A 19,453-nucleotide genomic window follows, 5' to 3' on the forward strand; every position below is an offset into this window, starting at 1 on the left:
GTCGGGCTAAAGAGAAGCAGTTCGAAGCCTCAGGATACGTCCAAGTGGTGGAATAAACGCTACGGTGGTTTTACGGCCGGATACTCTCAGTCCATGCGTACGAGGTGTGCAGATATGGTGTCCCAAGGGACTGTTGCCAATTTGTCGGATCGGTCGCGGTCGAATAAGCTACTTTTAGGTTTCATGATAGGATGAACAAGGCATCTGATTTAATAGTTTCAAACTATTTTAAACTAGTTATATGTACCGGATTAGATTAGGAAGGAAAGCATTACCCGACGTGGGAGGGAATGGCCGCACCAGCAGCCAAATGCGGCCATTTCAGCGATTCATGTTAGCCAACCAATTGCATCGCAAAATCAACCGTAGTCCATGCCGTTGCTGTTGCTGTTTCCCTATGTCCTAAGCATTGGTGGAACTGCAGGAAGAAATGAAATTAGGCCAATGGGGGGCGGCAAAGGGAAAAGTCAAACGCCACATCGCTGCAAAGCGTCAAACTATCGAAGGAAACCTTGCTATGGGAAAGAAAGATAGTACTCGTTGGCTAGCCGGGAGGGGGTGCCAACTAAGCAAGCTTAGTTGGCCACAAAAGTATGAGACAAGGCGAAAAGTGTGAGACAACCCCGCACAGGCTGCTGTCGCAAAATCATGACTTTTGCCCGCCAAAACCAATGATTTCTAGGACATCAATCAGTAAAAAAGTCATATATCACGTCCATCAAAATTATGCCCTCACAATCAAATCTGAGAGCTGCTCAGGCCGTTGTTCTTTCACGCCAGCGACTTCGCCGCGGTCTCAATCGTGATGCTGCCGGCCGCCGAAAGAAGCCACTGACTCTTCGTGCTGCTGAAGCTCGATATGCCGGCTCTGCTCGTGCATCTATCGGCCGCATCGTCAAGAGACTTGAGGCTGCGAATACCGTAGATTATGAGGATGTTGTCGATCCTAAGATGGGGCGCCCGCGGCAACTCACGGATGAGGAAGAAGAAGCTATCGTGTGTTATATCATCTGGATGGAAAAGTCAGGCCTGCCTGCCTCCAAGTGGGAAATAGAAGATGCAGCACTTACTCTGCGGCGCCGCCGTGATCCTGATGCGAGACCTGTGAGCAAGATGTGGTACTCTCGCTTCCGCGATGATCATCCTGAGCTTGCGAAATCGATATTGAAGTCGAGAGAAGCTTCGCGTGCCGAATATGAGGAAGGCGGCGTTGATGATACGAAGGAGTGGTTCCAACGCCTCAGCGATGTGATGACGAAGTACAATATCGGTGCATCAGAGACCTGGAATGCAGATGAAGCAGGAGTTAGAGTCGGAATGCTACGAGATAAGATGGAATGCCTCGTTGTACGCACCAAGAAGAAGTCAGCAACAGAGGTATTTTCTCCGCAAGATCGCGAGACTTGCACAGTCATCGGCTCAGGCAACGCAGCCGGCGCAACAACGCCCCCTGGCTGATCTTCAAGTCGTTGCCAACGCTTGAGTGGGCGTTCATTGAAGGCGATCCTGATATGCGCTTCGCTCAGTCAGACTCGGCATTCTCAAGTGCGGCGATAACGCTCGAGTGGGCGAAGCACTTCAACCGATGCTCGTGGGAGAAATCTGCTACTGTACAGAAACGTCAGCTTGATTTTGAAGAGTGGTTTGGGTGTAATGAGCACCTTCAGGATACAAATAACCGCTTGGTTACTCACGATATGCCTCCCGCGGCGAGGCCTGATGATGAGGCTGTATGGCGGCTGCTCGTTATCGACGGCTTCACAGGCCACGGCTCATTCGAATTACGAGAATATATGATAAAGTTCAATATTCTCGTAGCATTTCTTCCGCCTCATTCAACGCATATACTCCAGCCAATGGATGTAGGCGTATTTCAATTCTCTGAAGGAAGCGCATCAGAAGAAGCTTCGTGAGGCGTTGCGGAAGGGAAATCTTACCTTTGGCCGGCGTGCCTTTGCAGGAGCTTTTCAGGTATGTGCCTTCTTAATCAGCCTTCACCGAAAAAGGCCCCTTTTCTCACCAAAATCAGGAGATCTTTAATGAAGGCTTCACTGCCGCTCACATCATCTCGGGCTTCCAAAAAACGGGCATCTACCCTCCCACAGACCGACCTGCCATAGAATATCTTCTCAGGAAGCAGCTCAAGAAGAAGAAGACCTTCACGCCTGCTCATTTCTCACTTCTTCCCTCAGATATGCGATTTCACGCCGCTTCCAGCACCGCCGAGACCATCGGCGAGCGATATCACGATATCCTCAGTTCTCCTACGCTCGCAGGGCTCCGGCACATTCGCAACATCGTTCATGAAGCTGTGGTGCTTGAGGATGTTATCAAAAAGTACGTGGATGATCGAAGAACTCGCATCGAAAAGCGGTATCACGAGAGAAAGCGAGGCCGCCGCGCAAAGACTGTCTCTGACCTTATTCCTACAGTATCGCTGCAAGATCTGCGAGATCAACAAGAGGAGGCTATCGCCGACGATAAGAAGAAGCAACATAAGCAGGGTATACGATTCACACGATCTGTCATCATCAAGGAGATGAACCGCCTCAAGGATGAGTGGCGAGAGAATAAAGAAGTTATCGTCAACGGCATACCAAAGAGGCTGCAGTTCAAGCAGTGGTTGGAGCACACAGGGAAGCAATATGACTATTTATCTATGGATACACAGCGTTCACAAATGACTCAAGCACTGAAAGAAGAGACTGACGGCTATATGATAGATACACAACTCCCTGATGATGTGCGTGAAGCTATCCGCAAGGCACAGTATGCCGCGAAGCCCCTCAGCGCCGTTGATCTCACCGGCCTCCCTCACAGTGATGATACGGTCACTTTCAACCTCACACAAGCACACGAGCACGAGGAAATGGATGAAGAAGACGAGATTCTTCCTGTAATTGAAGTCGCCGGCGGCAGCGAAGTCGAGATGCCCTCATCGCCGCCCTGTGCACCTGACTCTGAGTCATCACTACCTACACTTCCCTCAACTCCTTGTCCCTATCAACACCACACGCAGCTTCATGAGTCACTTCGTGATATCATCAGGGGAATAAGAACGGCACAAGAAGATAGCCTTATTGGCTAAGAAAACAGATATACGGCACATTTTGGCAGGGAAGCTGTTTCCCTTGCCAGAGCATCACCAGAGCCGTCGCAGTCATTTCTCCCACTCTGAAATAGCCAATAAATCAATAGAAGCTTCAAACTACGCCTTTTCATCAGTTTGAGCCTATTTTGACAAGATTTGAGTGTCATTTGATTGAAAAAAATGGTATTTTGGTGCAAATCACGCCAAGTGGGCATCTTCCGGGATGTCTCACACTTTTCGCCTTGTCTCATACTTTTGTGGCCAACTAAGCTTGCTTAGTTGGCACCCCCTCCCGGCTAGCCAACGAGTAGTTAAGATATATGATGAAATTATGAATAATGCAGACCTTCGGAGCGTTGGGCCATTCTACTATACCTGTCTTACATAAAGATGATACAGCCATACAACCAAAATCTCCAACTAATCACCCATAAGCGTCAATTACTCATCTACGCCCCCTAAAGTTGATATTTATGTAGCGTCGCAATGCTTATGAAATCTGACCTAAGCTACTGAGAAATAGTCAACGTAAAGGAAATAGCCCGGGAAAGCCACCACTATGCATGGGACAGTGAGTAGCTAGATAATAACATACATAGAGGCGTGAGAGGAACTGAATAATCCCTATTGCATGAAAGAAACAACCACCACGAGAGACACGACTGTTGCCGTGTAGCACGTGACATGAGCGCTACCGGATGCTGGATGTCGGCCGGAACTGTGTTTACATCCGAGCCCCGGGACGGTTATTTCGCCTCTCCTTTTCAAACAAGGCAAGGTTTAAATCACCAGGTATGCTAACCGACAATGCAATAACGCTTGATTAAGTGTATTATGCATCAGTATAGCCGAACCCGCGACTGCCACGGCACAACGGATTCGGCGTTCAGACCATAAGCCCGAGTAGCGAGGCGCAAGAGACAGATGTGTAATTACAGAGCCTGTGCGTGGATGCCACCTATTTGTCAAATCCCGGCAAACTGTGAGTGGCTTGGGCGGTTGGCTTGATGATATTTGCTGGCTACGGTAGAGCCCTCTTGAAAGTCTTGGTAGAAAGTAGAACTTGGGGATGCCTGGTAGATGTGAAAGGCTTTCGGGAGAACTCACAGTGCCGCTAATGTGATGATGAGGAAGTATTTCTCCCTACTAATAATGTATCGGAAAGTCCTTCGTGGTGTTTTGTGACAGACCAAATTTATCTGCCCCTTCGGCTAATTAAGGACTATCCGTAATTACCCGCCCAATGCCGTAGAATACAGGAGCCATTGCCTCTTGTTCTGTGGCTTGTCAACACAAGCATCAGTGGTGTGTCCGGAACTCGGAACCAAGAGGCTCCTCTCATCCGACCTTGCAGGTAGCATGGGGGGTCGAAGGCTGACTTCACACGAGACCTACCATATTCGACATGTCAAATACTCCGTATCGGTATCCTCACTCAACTCAAACGATAACAGATTTTTGTAATTCCATCCATATCCGATCATTTGCTCAAGCTATCCTCTCTAAGAATAATGTGGCTTTCTAGACCATTATCTCGGTCCTCGAGATCCATCGTCCTTCGTCCGAGAACCTTCGCGTCTCTGGCCTCGTCGACTGGGCGCCGCTTGAATGTCCCGATCGATTTCAGCAAATCAGGATTGCTTCATCACCAAGGAAGCTCTCCGTTTCAAACACCGGAGCTTTTACATCCAAATGACACCAGACGATTGAACCTTGGCCAAGCCGTGACCTCTGCTTTGCAACAAGCTCTCGAAGCCTCTCGCAAGGTTGTCTGCTTCGGCGAAGATGTCGCGTTCGGCGGTGTTTTCAGATGTACGGTTGGTTTGCAAGATCAATTCGGGCCTGATAGAGTATTCAATACTCCGATTACAGAGCAAGGGATTGTCGGGACGGCGATTGGCATGGCTGCAGAGGGACTCAAACCGGTTGTTGAAATTCAGTTTGCTGACTATGTCTTTCCGGCATTTGACCAGATTGTCAACGAGGCAGCCAAGTTCAGATACCGCGAGGGGACAACAGGTGCCAACCTAGGCGGACTTGTTATACGGATGCCATGTGGAGGCGTGGGACATGGTGCCTTGTAAGAATTATACCTTTCTTCTTTGTTTACTGTCGAGTTACTAACAAGCGATCGGAACAGATACCACACGCAATCGCCTGAAGCCTTGTTCTGTCACGTTCCAGGCTTCAAGATTGTCGTTCCTCGATCCCCAACCCAAGCAAAGGGACTCCTGCTCGCATCCATCCTCGAAAGTGAAGACCCCGTGATCTTTATGGAACCCAAGATCTTATACCGAGCTGCTGTCGAGGAGGTGCCAGAGGAGCGCTATACCTTGCCCATCGGAAAGGCTGAAGTAATCAGACCCGGTTCAGACATAACGGTAATCTCATACGGGCGTCCTCTTTACACCTGCGAAGCGGCAATCGAGGCTCTGGAAAAGGAAAACCCTGGCGTGAGCATAGAGCTTATTGACTTGAGAACAATCTACCCCTGGGATCGACCGACAATCCTCGAGAGTGTGAGAAAGACGGGACGTGCCGTTGTGGTCCATGAGAGTATGGTGAACTTTGGAGTTGGTTCTGAAATTGCGGCAACTATTCAGGACCAAGCGTTCACGTACTTGAAGGCACCTGTAAAACGTCTGGGTGGTTGGACGACCCATACCGGACTGGCCTACGAAAAGTATATTTTCCCAGACACAGCGAGTAAGTGTTTTCGTTGTCTCCATGCATCATGTAGCTGCTTTTAAACTAACCATCGACGTCTCCAGGGGTTTACAATACCATGCAAGAAGTATTAGAAGATTTCCCATAGCACCTACAAAAGTACGGGAACGGAGTCCTAGGATAGAACCAAATCAGCCTGTCTGTATCCTGGAAGATTGAGAAGCTATAGCTAAGATAATATAAGCATATACTCTTATTTTGAGAACCTTGTATTCTCCATTCCATTGCTTTTGATTAGATGTAAATATTAGACTTTTGCTAAGTCCTGATTTAATACATCAAAGTATGTTTAGCTTAATGTTGAAAGTTATGTCTACCTCTAAAGGAGTATGCAGTGTTGAATCAAGAATCACAGTCTTGGGTACCCGGGCCTGGCTAGGTAGGTAATTAATGGATGAGTATTTTGGATTCTTTTTACCGGAACCTGATAATTCTGTGTTGCGAAATATAACTATGTTACTGGGAGAATATGGTACTTTCTATTCATTATCACAAACACCTATCGGAGCTTAATATAGAACGCTCTCGAGCCCAAAACACGGTACGATCAAGTCAGAGCCCCTCTAACCCCCCCCCTCATGAAGGCCAATGTCGTATTCACCGGGGAACTTGGTGATCAGACGTTTGAGTTCATCCCTCTGTTCTGCTTGTTCCTCCGTTAGCTCGGCGTAGACATCGGTAAAGATCTCCTTCAGTGCAGGCTTCTTCGTCTTCTCAGCCTCCCCTAGCGCCTTGATGATCTTGTCTCTGGTTTCCCTTCGTGTAAGCAAGTCCATCTTTTCATCCCAAACTTTTCGACGTATAAGCCAGTTACGTAGTTTGTCGATAGGGTTATACTGCGTCCTCCAGCTGGCCATCTCGTCGGATGAGCGGTAGGCTGCACTATCATCACTAGTGCTATGGTGTGAGAGGCGGTAGCTCATTAGCTCCAAGAGAATCGGTTGACCACCGTTCTCCAAGGCTCGTTTGCGGGCTTCTTTCGTAGCTTCATAGACTGCAAAGATATCTGCGCCGTCTACTCTCAAGGTATCAATTCCATACCCTGCTCCTCTACCGGCAATTCCATCGCCTCGATACTGCTCTGATGCTGGCGTGGAGATTGCGTACCCGTTATTGCGACAGATGAAAATCACTGGACATTGCCGTAAGGCCGCTATGTTCAATGCACCATGGAAGTCACCTTCGCTTGCTGCACCGTCACCAAAGTAGGCGGCTGCAACTGCTGGGGGGACTGAAGAGTCTTCCATGCTTTGCATCTTCAGTGCATAAGCCGCTCCGACGGCATGAGGAATTTGAGTTCCGAGGGTCGACGCAACAGCGTGCTGAATTAAAAGGATCAGAAGTCTGCCATGAAGAGCAAGGAGAGGCCAGGGGTTAACTTACAGCACCAACTTTGTTTCTCCCGCTATAGTGGACAGGCATATTCCTTCCCTTTCCCGGGTCATCCTTGTTCGACGTCAATTGGTTCATCAGATCTTCTAGAGTGAACCCGCGCTGTATGAAAACGCCAGTCTCCCTATACTGACATGTTATCACATCCTGTGGCTCCAAGGCCGCAGCTGAGCCAATCATGACAGCTTCTTCACCAGTAGCTGCCTTGAGGGAAAATTAGTCTGTGAAAGCAATATTTCGACGGTAATTACATACCATATAGAAGCTTAACCGCCCCTGCCGTTGGGCCTCTGACATAATGTGGTCTAATATGTTCACTTCGCTGAATTTTAGCCAATGCCCCGGTAGAGACAAGGTACTAGGCGACCTTACATGTTAACATGTTCTTATACCACCCGAGAGCTTGTTCTTCAGAGACCTCGGGATTTTGTCGTTGTTGATCCTCGAGGTTGCCCTCGGAGTTCATGACGGTATAAGTCGGAATGACTGGAAACTGGGTTGGCGTGACGAATTCCATTTTTGTAGTCATTTGGGTACTGGGAGCACCAGGGAATCGAGCCCTGCTTTTTATTAGTATAACACAGCACACTGCTGAGGCAGTAGAGATATGGTGGATGACGAACATTATGTGAGATAAACGGCTGCCTTTCATAGCATTGCTTCTGACCGAGACCATGGCATGACCAGTCATTGCGGTTGCCATTGGCCGCCATAGTCGGCGGTGACTTTGAAGTGCTTGCAACGACATTGTCATGCTTTGTTACAGCGGAAACGCAAATTATCGAGTTCGTTGGAGACCAATTCCAGCAAAAGAGCAACTACCAGTCAATTTCTAGCTAAGGGCTACTAAGAGAACTAAAATAGAGCGCTTCATTCTGCTTCGGCTCAGCTTGCTTAACCACGGTTAACGGTTATAGGCAACTCATGTCAACGCCGCGCCTAATCTCGATGCCGGGCCGACCGGAGGTAAAGTAGATGTCCCTTCCGAAAAGGTGACCTTTGTGCATACTTAGTTAGGCAATCTGGAGGAGCACACAGACCCTCCCAAGGTACCAAGTCCACCGGCTCGGCCTATGCCAGCGCTAACTAAGTTGTATGTGCTGATATAACCAGCCACAAGTTTCAACGGCAAATAACACATCTGCCCATCCCAGCACAACTTCTTCATGCAACCTTGCATTGGTATCAGCAATGTTCTCTTCTACCATCCGCCGATTGACAAGATGCTCAATCACAAAGTCGCTGCCTACCGCAGCTTCAAGTACCCGAATTTCTAGAGTGTCACGGAAATTTCATTTCTCACGCACCCATTATGCTGTCAAGCCATTTCTACTCACAGACATAGGAGAAGGTAATATTTAATATAGCCTTTATGTACAGTCGTATCAACTCAGCTAATGATCCCAGGGATTACCGAGTGTCAGGTCGTGAAGTGGCTTGTAAAACCCGGAGATGAGGTCCAAGAATTTGACCCAATCTGCGAAGTGCAGTCAGATAAGGCGTCGGTCGAGGTGAGTTGCACAATTTTGCGCAACAATATCGTACTTCTGACACTGACTATGAAATAGATAACATCGAGGTTCAACGGCCGGATAACCAAGCTTCATTATGATGTCGACGACATGGCAATTGTGGGATCAGTATGTATTGCCACCGAACAACCTATTTCGCTATGATTGGGCTCGACTGATCACTTCATAGCCTCTGATTGACGTCGACGTCGAAAATGGGGATTCTGATCCACAGGTGGAGCCATCACAAGCGCCTGAACAGGACACAGATATTGACTCGTCCAACACGCAAGAGACCATCTCGGATACCGCACCAGACTCGGAACGGCCACCAGTGACCAGGACGATAGATGAGGGTCATTCATCGTCGACATCAAGTCGCCGCCTGGGTGGAACCACCCACGCCAGCCACACTGCGACTCCTGCTGTTCGCGCTATGCTTAAGCAGCATAACATCAAGATCGAGGACGTCAAGGGCACGGGTAAGGATGGCCGTGTGACGAAAGAGGATATGCAGCGGCACCTTGCTCAGCTCGAGTCGCCAACGCGAACGCCAACGCCGCCACTGAGAGACTTGGAGACCTCTGTGGCCCAAGATCGAACCATACCGTTAAAATCCATCCAAGCCAAGATGTTTGAGTCGATGACCCGATCATTGACCATTCCGCACTTCCTCTACAGCCACTCTGTGGACATGACGCTTGTTAACTCCCTTCGAAAACGAATCAATGGTGGCTCGGGCCTAGCTGCGGCGATACAACACCCATCATCTGTTGCGCCTCACCTCACGACGCTACCGTACATCATGAAGGCTGTTTCGCATGCCTTTCTCCATTTCCCACTCATGAACTCCTTACTGGATACAACCAGCGAACCAGGCCAGCCAAAAGTCATCATCAAAGCATCGCATAACTTTGGCATCGCTGTTGACACGCCTCGAGGTCTAGTGGTGCCGGTCATTCGGGACGTACAAAGGCTGTCTGTGTCTGATTTAGCCACGCAAATTGAGAGACTCAGCGGCCTGGCGAGAGACAATCGACTATCGCCTGGTGAGCCTGGCGGGGGCCACTTATACCTTTAGCAATATGGGTAGCATCGGAGGCGGTGTCATCAGCCCCATCATTGTTCCACCCATGGTCGGGATTTTGGGTATTGGAAGGATGGGCCATGTTCCAGTCTTCGAGACAGATGCCAAGGGTGTGGAAAACGTGGTCAAGAGAGAACAAGTGACGCTGAGCTGGGCTGCTGATCACAGAGCATTAGATGGAGCTACAGTTGCAAGGTGTGCACAAATGGTTGATTCTCTACTGAGAAACGTAGACTGTTTCATTAGTACATCCTAATAGCGCAAGCATGATTGACTATGATATCTAGCTTGTTAGATTTAAGTAGACAAGTATGTAACATTGGATACCGATGTCCCAGCTTAATCTATCATACCGTAGCCAGTTAACTAGAGACAATTGATAGGTCACGAGTTCGTCAGTAGTAATCAGACCATTTGAGTAAAATCTGCCAGTCACTTGAATGCGATTATCTTGTAGATCAACATGAGCTGAGCTTTCTGCTCTTCTCAGGTGGGAAACCAGAGTGTCGTCAACTTGTTTCTATGACCAGTTGTATATGTAGACCAACGCTTTAATAGATACTGGAATATGTATTGAAGTGTCTATACAGTGTATAAATGAATGCTTCTTATTAAATGAGGCCCAGATCGCAACATCCTATACAGTGAGATACATACAGTCAGATGTAAGATCACCGCCGTTCTTGACAACAAGAAATTTAACAGTTTGAGAAAGCAGAGTAAAAATGAGTCCCTTCGTAATTAAATCTAAACACTAAATGTATTCCTTATCGTTCCGATTTCGGTAATCACAACCTCAACAACATCACCATTCTTAAGCCAGGCTTGCGGCTTCATAAAGGCAGCAACGCCTCCGGGAGTCCCAGTCATAATAGCAGTCCCAGCCTTCAAGGTTGTTGCCCTGCTGAGATGCATAATGATCTCTGCGACCCCAAACAACAGGTCATCCAATTGAGCAGACTGTCGCACTTCCCCATTCACCAAAGTTTGTAACCTTAACTTCCCGACATCTGGAACAAGATCGGTAGAAACAATGAGAGGCCCGATGGGTGCAAATCCGTCGAAGCTTTTGGCGTAGCCGTGCTGGTTACCGCTTACTTCTGGTACTTGCCAGTCCCTACTGCTCACATCATTGCCTACTGTATATCCCAATACGGCATCCAGTGCTTCCGCGGGGCTTGATGCATTTTTGCAATCTTTCCCAATGATCACAACCAACTCGCCTTCATAGTCGATCTGCCGGCATTGTGGATCTACGGTGATGTCTGAGAGTGGCCCGTTCAAAGCTCCAGGAGGTTTCATAAACACGGTGGCGTTGGCCATTTTGCCTCGGCGATATGGGTCTTGTACCATCCACAACCCCTCTTTCGCCACCACCCCTCTTTCGCCAGGCAAAATAAAAAAAGCTCCACCAAAACTCACCAACTTCACTTACACAGAATTTGACCAAATTGACAGAAATGCGTAAAATCATTCATTTAATGAGTCATAAGTAGATCAATCTATTGTACTCTGGTTTTTTTCACTATCCGCTGCGACCGCCTGGTTGGTTGGTGGGGTATGTTTTCCTCTCTGACTTCTATGACCGAGCCAGCCTCCGATGCTGACTCTTGCTCGCTTGAAGAGATAAATTCCACCCCGATAGGCGTATAACGAGTCGCCCCTTCTGGTATGGACTCTTTACCAGCTAGAGTCTCTCCAAGAGTCATGAAACGTTTGTTAGGATTCGGCACCGCCTTCCTCTTCTTTCCTCTTTTCAGCCGAGCCAATTCTTCCTCTAGGCTGGCAATCCTCTGCGTATGCGCCGCTACTGTCTGCTGGTGAGCTTCAAAGCCCTTGGCTATCACGTTGTATCGTCTCCGCGTCTTTGGTGTCTTGTTCAACCCAAGATCACGAATTTGACGGCTCGTCTGTGGCGTATCGTCCGAGCCAAGATACGGCCTGGGTTCAGGAGTCACTCTTGGGCTGCCGTTTGGCCTATCTTGTTGGATTTCAGGGTGCCGTAACGCTTTCGCACGTGAAATTGGCCAGTTTCCAGTGACCCTCCAGCCTGACAGTATGTTCTTCTTAGTCATTCCAACTCGGCGAGCTTTGGCGTAGGCCCTGATGAAATTGACCTTGTCCATCGGAGCGGAATCAGTCAACGAAGCGAACCTTTCCAACTCTCGTCGATATGCAGACTTCAATGCGTTGAATACTCCATTGTCCAGTGGCTGGAGTCCATGAGAGCAGTGTGCTGGTAGATAGCAGCAATAAACGTTGTTCAAAAAGCACGTAGCCATCCATTCATCCTTCCATCACTCAGCACTAATCTTGAGGTGGGGAAAATGGAGAACATACTGTTGCATGGCTTCCATGACCATCTAAAATGATCAGTCTAGCGTCTGACTCGTCAGCAGGTGTAGTCTGGGGTAGATAAACTCTTTCAAGCCATTCAATGCCTATGTGGTCATCAGTCCACCCGTTGGGCGATGTTATGTAATACCAGTCTGCTATCTGCTTGAACTCCTCAAGAAACCATTGTTTCTGCAGTTCTTTTCCCTTGAAGATTATGCCAGGAACTAAAGCGCGGCCGTCAGCAGTGACAGCTTCGATGAATGAAGTCCAATTTCGAGTTTGTGGTCCTTTGAGAAACGCCTTGCGCTTCGGGTCCGCGCTTCCAACAACTAAGCTATCTAGGCCTGAATGAAGAGAATTAGTCAGTCAAAATGCAAGCACAGACAAGTAGTAGAGGTGAATACTTGCCGAAACCAGTCATAATACCCCCTTCATCAACGTTGACGGTGTTTTCAGGCTTGATCCAGCCATACTGGCCATCCCGGATATCAAAGTACCAATGAACCGCTTTAGGGGTAAAAGAGTCGAACCTTTTAGCTTCTTGACGTCTACCCATCTTGGTCTTTAGATCTGCGCGGCGATTGATAAACTTGATCACCCAGTTGCGTCCCAAGTTGGGATGTTCGCCCTGCTGTCTCAACAAGCCCATGACACAAGCGCGGATTTGACTATGGGACGGAGCATAGCCCAAGGACTCCTGGCGGAGAATCCAGAAAGCCAGCCTATCCTCTTGTCTCTTGGACAACCGTCGATGAGGGTGGATCTGCTCTTTCACGGCCCCGCGGCCGTGAAGTCTGTCGATTAGAGTCCTTCGGGGCACTCCCCGTCTATGAGCGGCTTGAGGGGGCGAAAAGCCATTGTCAGTAACGTCCAATATGGCCTCTGCCACGTCGTCCTCTGTGTATTTCCATCGAAGTCTTGACCTAAGCATTTTCATGTCGTTGTCAAAGACAAAGACCAAAAAACAAGGCAAAGAGCGGTGAGGAATTTGGCGATCAAACTAACGACATTTCCATAGCACAGCACGCATAGATCACGTACCCTGCACAGCCTTATAAGGTCAGAATCATCACATCCAATCATTTTTATGATCAATAGAGGTAATTTCTCTTGAGTAGCTATATATTTAAGCTGACTTTCGTGTAAGTGAAGTTGATGAGTTTTGGTGGAACTTTTTTTATTTTGCCTGGCGAAAGAGGGGTTGTGGATGGTACATTAAACAACTGCTCTGGCATTTTCTACCTAGACCAGAGGTTTTTAAAGAAGTTGTTAAAGCCGCTCATACCATATAAAGAAACGGAGGAGGGTGACGATACCAGGAAAATGTTTGCCGCTTACGTTGGATATCTTTGGGGCGATGAAGCAGCAGTTCTAACGCAGATATTTGAAGAGCACCCAGACTTCCACCGCGACATTCAGAGATTCCTAGAAATGGACTTCCATGCGACCAAAACACCTATTGCCGCGAGTACATTATGCAAGAGAGACTCAGAAGAGTCCTGGGAGCTAACCGGAGGAGGAAAAAGGAGAGGGTGGTACTAGAGGAGGCTTTTAAAAGTACGCACGTTACTGACAAGGGGATTCCAGTATTTATTAAGCAAAACTGATGCTAAATAGAGATAATTTAGGGCTAGCAATATTTAAAGTTAGGCAATCTAAATGGAAGAATCACATTAGAGTTTTAGCGAAAGGCAAAATTGCTAGTCCTTAATATCCTGCTGCTAGGTGTAGACAGCTGTACATTGCTTTTACTAGTGCCGTGACGTTTGTCATGCAATTGAATATTCAAATAGTTACAGACACTTGGCTAGGTCCTTGGGAACCAAACTCCTGCAAAGTTAATGTAAGTGGCTTTTGTCTGGATGGCGATAGACTGTCAGTCAAAATAGAGGAGCTTCGTCCAAAATCAAAGTAAAGTGTGAAAATAAATCCAAATCTCGAGGACCCGTTTCTCGTGATTCTCTCATGTTGCTCAAACCTTCTAGCCTAGTTAGGATGATTTGCAGCTGGGCTTCAGTTTCGGCCGAGCTCGAGACTCTGGGTGACGTTCAGTCATATGAAGTAGTGTCATATCAGGTAGTTCACAGACAACACATGCCTACCCGGACACCTCAGCCCATCGTACATATGAGTGAGCCAGTGGATAATGAGATAGCCAAAATAGGAATAGATATCACTCTCTTCAGACTCTGCTCCATTTGATTTTGATCTCAAAACGATTCCCCGTTCCTACCCCTAACTTGACTTTATGACCTAACCTTGACCGCACTGCGTCGTTTCAGCACGCGACTGATTGGGAGAAAGATCCAGAGGCGAAGGGCAGCACTCAGCGACTTGCGAGCCACTTTGTTCCAACTGAATATATCTTGTCCATTCCGCGCGCAACGCCGCTTTACACAAAACCCCCAGTAGGTTTCATATAGTTATATGTTCTGGCTCGCGTATACTTTGGTGATGACAACCTTGCGTCTGACAACACATGTCCTCTTTTGAACTGATTCGCCCAACTACGTCATCTATCCTGTTGCTTTCTTCCTTACTTTGAGGGTCACACGCAGACATGAACTTCTTCCAGTCCTGGCAGTCGATAACCCTTCGAGTAAGAGTAACTAATATCGCTTCAATAACTTGAGAGTTTGGAAGAAGTTTTGGTCTTCGCCAGCGGCATTGTCATTGGCATATTCATCGTCTGCAGAGGATGCAAGTGCTGAAGGTTGATGAGCCTTGATGCTGTTAAGATCAGCCGGTCCAATCCACAAGAAAGATCGTGCTAAAAGTTGATCAAATAGCGGGGAAGACTTTACTGCTTCTGGTGATCTGTAATAGAGTCAGAAGGAAACTTCCGGTACTTCCTATTTGAGAGAACACTGACCGACATAAATGGTTGGATACAAATCGATTCAGGACCATTACGAAACCAACCGAGGCAATGTAGACTGCCACCCCTCCAGGCAGCCCAGATGACTCTATAGCCAAGATAGCACCTAGGAAGACAGACTGGGCGTATATTGTGGCTTGAGATTGAACCTTCGTCAACCTGATTCTCTTAGAGGCGAAGATGAGAAACCTGGTGTACAGAAAAGCATGTAGTAGTTTGACGACAGCTCCATGCATCCAAGGATCCTTGCGAATGACCGTGACAACCGCGAGTACCGGTCGTATGATGGCGGGCGCCTGATAAGCCGCCCTTGTAGTTTTATTGCCCCTCAATAACGGCCTGGCAAGCTTCAGGGTTGTCAGAGAGTGGACCAGACACAGGATTGTGTCCACGATATCTGGCAGCGCGGCGTCATCCATGGAATGCAGATAGTATTTGGCCAACTCCGTTATCCCAGACAGTATATGTAGCACCAAGGTCAAAAGCCTATCCCGATGCCAACTGGAACGATAGACCGGCAAACTACGGCGTGTGTGGCAGCAAGAACATATCCTAATACCCTGGATACTATGTGAAAGGCAATCGTCCGTCGATGGTTACAATGAAGACGCATTGTATTATCGCTGCAACACTTGACTGGCAAAGCAATGCTGTCTGTTTCCAGAATTCAAGTAATATTGAGCTTAATCTAAACCTGGTTGCATACCGAATTTTATCGAACACAAGTGAAAATGATGTGCATGTGCGCCGAGAAGTTACGCTAAACCGTACCCTCACTTCTGGCGTAAAGGATCCTTCCGGTCCAAAAACAACATGCTTTTTTTGAAAAGTCTAGATTGGGCCCTCTGGGTACATGGCTCTACCTCATAAGCAAATGCTCTGTCATAATTTGGCTACCTTATGGGTGGATGAGCAATGTTTGACTCAGCGAGTGAAGGACTCAGAAGCACCGCTACCGCCTGGAGTTCCGGGTCGCGAATCTGGGGTAGTGGAGATAGATCGACAGTACGAGCCATAAGTACTGCGGCTTGCGTCAATGATGTAAGTACATCGAGATACTGGCTTTCTGTGGCTGGCCAGGGTGTACCCAGTGCGGGTTTATACTTAAGCCAGATATGTGAGGCTTTGTTTATAAACGAGAGTTATTGTTGGTGAGGAAGGTGCAAGTTCACTACAACATACATCGCTGACGACTATTAAGACTCCTCTTTTGACAATCATATAGGTTGCACGATATGAGAATAGAAATACAAGGTACTCTTGCTGTTAAACATTGAAATTGAAACCCTATATTGTTCTACTGATATAACCCTCAAATACAGATACTAACGTGAAGATAAAGAGAATTCTGGGACATAGAAAAAAGATCTGAAGATCAAAGCCACATAAAAACTAGACAATTAAACTGTTATGACATAAGACTGAGCAGCCTTCACGAAAAAAAGAAAACGTCTGATTTGAGCATCAAAGGAGTGAAAATGGACCAAGAGAAAAAGCTTCGTCCTTGAGTTTAATGCTAACCCTGGTCAGGATTGTTGAAGTCGCAACATCGAGCTTAGTAAATGTAACGCTTGGTCTTGCAATCTCTGTGGGTCGTTATCGCCGTTGTGGATTTTAAAACCCTGCCTAGTCATTGCTTTATCAGGAGGCCATTGCTGTTGGGCGAGGTGTGAACCGAGGCTGTCTCATTCCATTGAACATTCCACTACTCCGAGGTCGCGGTGAACCATTTGGGTTCGAAGTGGTATGACGTATGCTGGGCTGTCTCGCTGATGTGTGTTTTGTCTGGGATCTACTTTGTGGAGGAGTACCAATTTGTACATCAGAGTCTGCTAGAGGACTCTCCATAGACTGGACGACCTTCGAAGACTGGTATTCATCTGGTGGGATCGTCACTTCTCTAAATCTAGCCACATCGTCGTCAACTGGCGATGGCGACTTCTGCGATCCTCGACAACAAACGGCTGTCCAGGATGCAGGGCCTGGTAATACTTTCTCTCATACCAGAAAGCCATCTTGAAAAGTCTATAATCCTGGAAGGCATTTTTATTTTCTCGGTTCCTGCGAACAGGATCATCTTTCGTTTTATAGTAATAGTAGTATCCCTCTGGTCGCCGTGCCTGGTACGTTTCACGATCGGATGGATCCTTCGGGTCATAATTGGCGCGCCACCATCCACGGTTCACAAACGTGATTTCTCCGTTAACCCGTCTTCCTATGATGAATATAGGTTGGCGCCATTTGAATTTGTCCGGATTTTCTGGATCGAGTCTGGACAAGAAATCACTATGGTTCATCTCTTTACCAGGCGCTGCCACGCCAAGGACGGTTTCCAGATCTTGCCAACTTTCAGGGTTTTGGCTAGCTTGGTACTTCTCCTCTGATAGGTGAGGTGCTTGTGCCGCATCGAAATTGTCGCTTTTCATACCTTCAATGCGAAAGATGCATCTGTCACCAACTGTATACATATTTATGTACTTGGGGCGTCTCCCTCCCCGCACAAGCGCTATCGTTTGCATGTTTGCTGGGGGTTTTCGGTTACCCGCTAGATCGCCCATAATTTCGTTGTATTCATCGTCTTCATCAGGAGGAGGGGGAGAAGACTGTGGTGTCTGCTGTCCCTGGGGAGACTGTGTTGTCTGTTGCCCCTGGGGAGCAGAGGAAAAAGAATTTGCTCCTCCTGACTGGGACTTAAACCCGAACAGGCCGTTCGTAGGTTTGGTTGATGTACCAAAGAAATTGGTCATGTCGTTGTTGTTCGACTTTTGTTTCTTAGAGTTGGGCTCAGCTACGCCTGGGCTAAAACTCCTATATTCACGAGCTGCATCCGTATCTCCAGGTATCTTTACACCACGTTTGGTGGGCCCGTCTAGAATAAAATGGTTTTCATCAGATGAAGTACCGCCGTTCTGTCCAAATGAATTATTGCCGTTCTGTCCAGATGAAGTACCGCCATTCTGTCCAGATGAATCATCGCCGTTGAGTCCAAAAAAGTACCGCCGTTCTGTCCAGGTGGAGTACCACTGGTCTGTCCAGATGGAGTACCATCGTTCTGTCCAGGTGGAGTACCACTGGTCTGTCCAGATGAATTGTCATCTGCCTGGGAAGAGGGGCTTTCGCTCTGTTCGTTTACTCTATTTCCTGCTTCTTGGGTATCACCCATCGGCAAATCTTCAACTGGCGATTCTACCTTGACGTTATTTTGCACAGAAGTCATGTTCACGATATTATACAAAGATGTCTGTGTCAAATTCTGAGATACTTGGGCATCCTACACAGCTTATATACATAGAGGGGTCTTACAATAATCACACAAGAGTGCCATTTCGGCCGAAAGAGAACAAATTTGACAATAACTACTTTGATCATGCCATCAATATCACGACTAAGCAAGTCAGTCTTGCAGGTCAAATTCATCCGCAACAACATAGTTATTGCCTTTCATGGCCTTCATTCGTCACTGAAGCAACAAAGTGTCCGCTGGCGGTCAAGCCTGTATGGGACGGCAACTTTTACATTGCTCAACTCACGGTCCCAGTTCAGTTGTTGCTACCCTTGCAGTCCTGGGCTCTAATTTCGGCCGCTAGCCTATTTTTCATTAAATGTAAGATAAGCTTTCGCTCACAGATCATGGCAGTGGCTCATGCAGCTTTTACAGTATGTAAAGCTAGAAATGTCGGGAACATGGCTAAGCATGCACCAGTCTCCACGAAGGCTGATTATCGACTCCAATAGGCAGATGTTATCATCCCTCTGCGACCAGAGAAGGCCTTAGTGAAAGGAAGATATTGACCTACGCTATCAATTGTTTATCCATAATGACTTCACCGAGAGCAAGGAGTTGCGCTCCGATCTGGCCTTTCTTTTGCAAGACTCATTCTGAGCATGTCTATATGTACCGTAACCAGACGATCTCTACCATTTAGAAGCTATTATTGGTAAGGTTTGGATGATAGTATGTGATAATGACAAACATTCCAAGTAGACAGTGTCAACCATCACGGCTTTTGCAGTGCTCTGTGCACTGTCGTAAGCCACAAGTGCTACGGGTCAGTCAGTTCGCGAAAGCTTATCTTAGATTCAATGAAAATAGGCTAGTGGCCTCTAATTTCGGCCGGGAATATATGAACCTATCTTCATAGTAAATTTGGGACATCAGTCACAGCTGTCACCTGATAATGTGTACACGATTTTCTTGCCTTCCATGGAGCATATTTGCTTTGACCTCAAATATGTGTCAAAAAATGTTGGAGAAAGGCTCGGTGATCTAGATTGGAACAATACAGCGGTAGGATGGATGCTGAACGAAACCATTAGTGCATGGTCTATCCATAGCCGGTATAGCTTCCATATGATAAAGTGATAAAGTATTGAGCATTTGCACCTTCCGTTCCAAAACAAAATGCTCTTTGTAAAGTCTAGGGTGGGGT

The 19,453-nt window shown here is 47.4% G+C and overlaps 7 protein-coding genes across 7 annotated transcripts; 3 read left to right on the plus strand and 4 right to left on the minus strand.

The window, feature by feature from the left end:
* Positions 1-4,496: 4,496 nt before the first annotated feature.
* On the plus strand, positions 4,497-5,906 carry FPOAC1_013846 (uncharacterized protein; the record flags this gene model as incomplete). The annotated part of the gene is made up of 4 exons (XM_044858186.1): positions 4,497-4,510; positions 4,794-5,171; positions 5,232-5,797; positions 5,863-5,906. 4 exons carry the CDS (start codon positions 4,497-4,499, stop codon positions 5,904-5,906), a joined length of 1,002 nt encoding a protein of 333 aa, XP_044701010.1.
* Positions 5,907-6,381: 475 nt separating this feature from the next.
* On the minus strand, positions 6,382-7,958 carry FPOAC1_013847 (uncharacterized protein; the record flags this gene model as incomplete). Its single annotated transcript, XM_044858187.1, has 5 exons — positions 6,382-7,140; positions 7,202-7,414; positions 7,466-7,527; positions 7,583-7,770; positions 7,834-7,958. 5 exons carry the CDS (start codon positions 7,956-7,958, stop codon positions 6,382-6,384), a joined length of 1,347 nt encoding a protein of 448 aa, XP_044701011.1.
* Positions 7,959-8,401: 443 nt separating this feature from the next.
* FPOAC1_013848 (uncharacterized protein) lies at positions 8,402-9,802 on the plus strand (the record flags this gene model as incomplete). Its single annotated transcript, XM_044858188.1, has 4 exons — positions 8,402-8,561; positions 8,618-8,721; positions 8,779-8,850; positions 8,912-9,802. 4 exons carry the CDS (start codon positions 8,402-8,404, stop codon positions 9,800-9,802), a joined length of 1,227 nt encoding a protein of 408 aa, XP_044701012.1.
* Positions 9,803-10,555: 753 nt separating this feature from the next.
* FPOAC1_013849 (uncharacterized protein) lies at positions 10,556-11,131 on the minus strand (the record flags this gene model as incomplete). The annotated part of the gene is made up of 1 exon (XM_044858189.1): positions 10,556-11,131. The coding sequence occupies one exon, from the start codon at positions 11,129-11,131 to the stop codon at positions 10,556-10,558; it is 576 nt and encodes a 191-aa protein (XP_044701013.1).
* Positions 11,132-13,468: 2,337 nt separating this feature from the next.
* FPOAC1_013850 (uncharacterized protein) lies at positions 13,469-13,742 on the plus strand (the record flags this gene model as incomplete). The annotated part of the gene is made up of 2 exons (XM_044858190.1): positions 13,469-13,680; positions 13,733-13,742. 2 exons carry the CDS (start codon positions 13,469-13,471, stop codon positions 13,740-13,742), a joined length of 222 nt encoding a protein of 73 aa, XP_044701014.1.
* A 1,012-nt stretch (positions 13,743-14,754) lies between these two features.
* FPOAC1_013851 (uncharacterized protein) lies at positions 14,755-15,442 on the minus strand (the record flags this gene model as incomplete). Its single annotated transcript, XM_044858191.1, has 2 exons — positions 14,755-14,962; positions 15,018-15,442. 2 exons carry the CDS (start codon positions 15,440-15,442, stop codon positions 14,755-14,757), a joined length of 633 nt encoding a protein of 210 aa, XP_044701015.1.
* Positions 15,443-16,915: 1,473 nt separating this feature from the next.
* FPOAC1_013852 (uncharacterized protein) lies at positions 16,916-18,348 on the minus strand (the record flags this gene model as incomplete). The annotated part of the gene is made up of 2 exons (XM_044858192.1): positions 16,916-18,099; positions 18,327-18,348. 2 exons carry the CDS (start codon positions 18,346-18,348, stop codon positions 16,916-16,918), a joined length of 1,206 nt encoding a protein of 401 aa, XP_044701016.1.
* Between the last annotated feature and the right edge of the window lie 1,105 nt (positions 18,349-19,453).

Source organism: Fusarium poae (assembly GCF_019609905.1).
Source record: "Fusarium poae strain DAOMC 252244 chromosome Unknown contig_3, whole genome shotgun sequence".
Classification (NCBI taxonomy): Eukaryota; Fungi; Ascomycota; class Sordariomycetes; order Hypocreales; family Nectriaceae; genus Fusarium; species Fusarium poae.